Source organism: Triturus cristatus, chromosome 6, assembly GCF_964204655.1.
Source record: "Triturus cristatus chromosome 6, aTriCri1.1, whole genome shotgun sequence".
NCBI lineage: Eukaryota > Metazoa > Chordata > Amphibia > Caudata > Salamandridae > Triturus > Triturus cristatus.
In genome coordinates, this window is record NC_140589.1 from 1404903297 (window position 1) to 1404909013 (window position 5717).

At 51.7% G+C, this 5717-nt stretch overlaps 1 protein-coding gene across 1 annotated transcript; it reads right to left on the reverse strand.

Annotated features, from left to right (window-relative positions):
- Positions 1–1447: 1447 nt before the first annotated feature.
- Positions 1448–4982, reverse strand: CITED2 (Cbp/p300 interacting transactivator with ED-rich tail 2). Its single transcript, XM_085612475.1, has 2 exons — positions 4814–4982; positions 1448–2832 (listed from the first exon to the last, which is right to left on the reverse strand). The coding sequence occupies exon 2, from the start codon at positions 2823–2825 to the stop codon at positions 2124–2126; it is 702 nt and encodes a 233-aa protein (XP_085468601.1). The 5' UTR covers positions 2826–2832; positions 4814–4982; the 3' UTR covers positions 1448–2123.
- Positions 4983–5717: the final 735 nt, after the last annotated feature.

A 5717-nucleotide genomic window follows, 5' to 3' on the forward strand; every position in this document is an offset into this window, starting at 1 on the left:
ACGCTTTTTTGGAGAGCTCTTTTGAAACTCCCTATGCACATTAGCAGCTTCCATGTTTCCACACTTCATTGTAGGTGCAACCAAACTGCTTACAGAGTTAATACAAATGTTCACAAGCCCACTTGCTGCTAGAGTGTCAATTAGGGACATTTAACAATGGGCTTCAGTGCCCCGGATCAAACCACTATTCCTGCAGGTCAATGAGCAGAGCAGCCGGACTGGGTCACAAGTGAAGCGGAAGATGGTTACAAGCCCTTTCAACCTAAGGGAACACGGATGCCTTTATCACCTACCGTGACCAATTAATTCACATGAAACCAACGGAAACATTCAAGCTAGAAATTCGCGTATTTAACTAGTTGCCTGCATACTTAAATTAAAAAAGGAACGTATATTGCGCGTGCTTAGCTGCCGCCACGAGACACATTCGAAGGGAAGGCTGCTGGAACCATTTTACTTCAATAGGAACAGACACGCTCACTTGCGCACATCAAAATACTATCAAAAGTAAAAGAGCAAGCATATAAACCAGTGAGCACGCGGGATAAAAAATTAATCACAAAACACAACGCTACACACGCTTATGCCCTCTTAGGATCACGAATTAAAGGATAACTGGGGTACAAAACCAATGTACAACTATTAACCCTGCCTACTACTCCGCCACAAGTTTCAAGTGCTTTGTGAAACAACACCATCAAGTGCAACTGCCCTGATCACCTTTGCTGGGCCTATACCAATTACAAGTATGACAGACCACACAGCACAAAACATAAGCTTGCATAATTTACAAGCTAGCGGTCACATCTAAAGTTACACCCACCTACTTCGAGGCGCTACTTGTGAGCACGCAGAAAGCTCTCGCCCATGTTAAAGGGCAAGGCCTAAATATTGCCAAAATGGGCCATTCCACAAATAGAAATGGCCAGTAAACCATTAAGACCACGGGATGGAATTTTAACCAACATCTCAAACCCTTCTCTCCATCCTATAACTGGAATAGGCCACCCCAAAGACGTGCTTCCCAGAAATCCTGTCAGCGATCTAAGGACGTGAACCCAGATTCCCAATGGTTTGCAGGGGCCTAGGCCAGGATACAGCTTTCTCAGGCACGCGAGTGGGCCTCGGTGCGCTTTTCCCAAGGGTGTGGCCTGGGCATAACCAATGTCAACAAATCCGCTGCTTCCTAATATGCAATGAATGCCCACGAGGACACGGGGTTACACCTGCAGGCCTCCGTGGCGAAGGAGCTCACAAGGGTTCGAGTGCTACCAAACCACTCCCAAGCGCGAGCTTATGTTTACACAGATCAACCAGCTATACTTTGAATGTCCCGCTGTCTTCAAGAGTGCCATGGATAACTAAGCGAGCATTCCAAACACAATACTTCCAATAAACAGGCCTGGGAACTGACAGTGAGACTGTGGCAAAATGAACTGTAGACAGGGCAAGTTATTTAACTCTTTATTGACATTGGCAAATTAAAATATAAATAAATTAACAAGTATTTCATCAAAAAAAAGTTGTACAAAAATACTGTCAAATTTTCCTAAAAAGCTTTCCACACAGTAGTATTTTCCACGTATCGAACGAACTATCGGGCACAGTGTAAACATGTTGAAGACGAACAAAGCCTTGGTGAAATGTTCAGCCACCAACTAGTCCACATTGCACACTGTTATTATTGTCTATACACCGGGGGAGGGGGGGTAGAGCACCGGCTTTGCCCGCACCGACCCTGCAAGGCTGGACACGCATGTGGTGAGGAAAGAAAAGAAAGTGTGCTGCGATGCATAGTTAAAAGACGAAGCAAGGTGGCAGCATTTGTGCAGTAATCTGCCCTCTGGGATCCATGCAGCAAGAGTTCCTCTCGATTCTAATGCAGTCCAATTACAGGAAACATTGGAAATGTTAACATCGTTAAGCTTAGTGCCAGCATAATTTGTGTGACGCTGGAGAGGGGAGAGCGAATGGAAGCTGGTTTCTTGGAGCTGTCGGGGGTCAAAGAAAATAAATTGAATGTTTAGTCTTCTCGTGTGCTGAGCCTTCCAGGATCTGTTAGTGGGATCCGGTGTCTCGAGTCCAATCATTCGCAAGGAATGTCCTTTTTTTGGGGGTGCGCACTAGCAGCTTACCCGGCTGGGTTGCTGTTTGCACACAAAGTCTGTCATAAAGTCAAACTCGTTCTGTCCAAGCCAGAGCTCAGGCAGCTCCTTGATGCGGTCAAGTCCCATCTCCAGCACTAGGGACATGAGCACCTCCTCGTCGATGAAGTCAGTGTCTATGACGCTTTGGGGCGGCGCGACCGGCGCAGAGGAAGGGGCCATGCCGGAGGCGAGCTTTGCGCCGCAGTCTCTGAAGTGGGTTTGCTGGCCGGTACCGAGGGGGTGTCCGGCGGGGTGCAGCTCGGGCAGGTAGTGGCCGTGGGGGTAGGCGTGGTGCGTGAAATACTGGTTGTTCAGCTTCTGCAGCTGCATGCTGGCTGTCAGCTGGGCGGCCTGGCTGGTCACTGGGGGGCCCATGAACTGGGTGCTGCTGAACCGCGCCGTGGGGGGCATGCCGCCGCCAGGGTGCACGGCACCCACCCCGCCTTGCACCATGGCGTGCCGGACGCCCACGTTAGAGGTCATGGTGCCTGCTCCGTAGTGTAGGTGGTGGTCGGCCATGACAGTGCTGTAGGTGTGCTGCTGCTGCTGGTGGTGCTGCTGCTGCTGGTGCTGTGTTTGGAACTGCCCCATGGCCATGCGATGGGCCGGGTGGTGGTGCAATCCGCCGGTCCCGTCGGGGAACCTGCCGTGGGTCATGGCCATCATGTGCTCTGCCATGGCGAAGCTAGGAGAGAAGAGGGTACAGGCGTTAAGGTTTATCGAACCATAAATTCACAATTAGTTTCACATGCATTCTCGAAAAGAACGGGCATTAACGCAACTGATGAAACCCAACAAAATGGCTTACAAAACACATGCACACAACAAAAGCTTGTGTATTTATTCTACCAGAGTCAATAATGTCCTGCTATTCAGTCAGAGGGCGCCGGAGCAGATGGATGCAATGCTGTTAACGGGTCAAGAGGCAGCTGGGTATATTTAACCAGTCTAGTTATGTAATTAAGTCGCAGGTCATTTCAAGGTTGGTTCAGAATGTGGCACATAAGACTGTCTACTGCGTGCGATGGGGACCCCTGACGGATGCAGAGGGCAACACGAGTTTACCGCTGTTCCGTACTCGAACGGATATACAGCCAAATGGGCAGCAGTTTCTGCCAGCAAGGCAATGAAAGACTCGATTCTCCAGTGCCATAAAGTCAGAAAAGAGACACTTCAGACTGCCTGGTGACTGAAACAAGTGACCACAAGTACAGGGGTGTCGTTGCAAGCAAGGGGTAGGCAGAAGGCAGCGAACGCTGCGCTTTGACAGCTGCCGAGAGGCGGCTGCAGCGCCTGTAAACAGGATGCAGAGCCGGGCGGGCGCTAGGACACGAGCGGGTGAATCATGCACCGCCTTCGGGCAGCAGAGTGGTAACTGAGCGGACTGAGGCACGGCGGCCAATAGACACAGCTGAAGTGAGAGGGGTGCAGGTCAACGACAAGAAGCGAACCTCTCTCAAAACAGACATGTTCAAGGCACGTCGAAGGGCAAATCCATTACTCAGTCTTACAAGTTAAATCAGTGGCTTTTCCGAATCATTGCATGTACTGAACATTACACATAGACTGCAAGACCTATTCCGAACAGAGAAATAACATGCTCTGGTTACACCTCCCACCCACCCAAACAAGTCTGCTCTCCCTCGGATGGAGGGAGCGCTAAACTACCACAGCCCATGTGATAAGGGCTCACCGTGAGCAAATTATCCAAGCTGACCCCCTTGCACCACAGTGCAGCTATCCCGTGCGACATAAAAGCCATTGTGTGCAGCTTTTGCACCGTGCAATACTCCCTACACGCCCAATGGGTTACCGTGCATGGCTGTCACCTTACACTGTGCCACACCCCGCCATATGCGCGCTGCTCATACCACCCTAGGCTGCACACCTCCTCATGCATCCCTTCCCCTCGTGCATTTCAAGCCACCTACCATGGGATGGCTGCCAAGGCATAGCTCCCTGCCACCCTGCACTGCAGACTCCCTCGTGCCGTTCCTGTCGCCCTACCGAGCACTGCCCCACAGCCTAGTGCGTTTGCCATGGACGGCTTCCCACTACCTTGCACTGCCCACAGTTATCTGAGCAATACAACCTTGCACCACACAGGGTACCCGAACACCGCTCCTTACCACACTAATCTGCAGAGACTTCCTGCGCCTAACTCCTCGCCACCCTACCGTGCTTAGTTTACCCCTGGACAGGCTTCTTCTGACACGGTCCCCATCAACCTACCCTGCACATGATACTCAACACACGCACACACTCGGTTCTCACTAGCCTGCAGAGGCAACAGCTTATATCACCACCTTCGTAGGTGGGCAGATGGTGCGCCCCCTCCTCCCCCAAGCGCCCTCAGGAGGGGCTACAGCCAGGGACCCAGCCCTCTTCGAGCCGCAACAAAGATCGCTGGCACTTCCCTGCAGACACCATCAGCGCAGTACAAGATAAACATAGCACCTCACTGTGCCACAGAGCGGGGCTGCACCGACCACACTCCTCCACTGCACGTTGCCCCTTATGCAACTGAAGGATTACATCACTGCACCTGACAAAGACGATCGCCGTGGACTGCACCAGCAACTTTGCACAGATCACGCGCCGCCATCTGCTGCAAAACTACCACGTAAGAAACAGAGCAAACTAGACTACATTGCAGTATTACTCACCTTTCACTGGATCTCCCTTTAAAATGAAATCCCTGGCTCCTGTGATGAGCTGCCCGGGAGCTGCCGGGGCAGTGGCTCTAGTAAGGGTCCGTATGAGCCGCTCCTGATGCGCTGCTCTCGCCTCCAGTCCACGATACCCTCTCACGCTCTCTGCCAACAATGAAAAACTGCGCCGCTGCTCACTAAATATACCAGCGGCAGCAAGGCGGAGTCGGCCGAGGCGCGCGGAAAACACGGGAGCGGGCTCAGCCAGTGAGGACCGGACTGGATCCGCCCCCTCCCCTCTGCGCTCAGACACGTGTGGTGCGCCTGCGCTGCCGGGCCTCACCGGTGGGGGCGCTGCTGCCCCAGCCACCGCTCCAGCCTCGCGCATCCCAGAGCTGTTAATCCTGCACTAGAAAGAACCGCGCGCTCGGACAATTATTTATTAATGAAATTATTGCTGCACAGATCATGTTACTTTTTAAATAAATATTGCAAAACCTATATGCGGCGAACAGTAAAGCCAATATTAATGCATACAAGTGAAGCCCGTCATACACAAGGATAGGCGCATCGCGAGGGGGCGCTACTGCTTCCTCCTTTTCCCTATGCCCTAAAGAGGAATGCAGCATGCATTAAGTCAATGGTAGGGAAGCTCCGCTGCTTCGTGCTGCAGAATAAATAAATAAAACCGTGTGTTTGCTCTTTCCCAGCCTCCCCCTCTGCCCCTCCCGCTCACTCAGGCTTCAGTGGAGCTGCTACTTTCCTGCACGTAGCCTGATTTTTTTCTCTCCAGCATCCCTCCCAGACTCTTTCTCCCCTGCTCCGGATTCTTCAGCTAGAATTGAAATGTTATTACCATCTCTGACAATTTGACTTCCTGCGTTTGAAGGAATAAAGAGAAATACGTTATTACTGGACA

What these genes read in the sequence shown, in the direction of transcription:
- CITED2 (XM_085612475.1), bottom strand. Translation starts at nt 2,825, where the DNA reads ATGGCAGAGCACATGATGGCCATGACCCACGGCAGGTTCCCCGACGGG.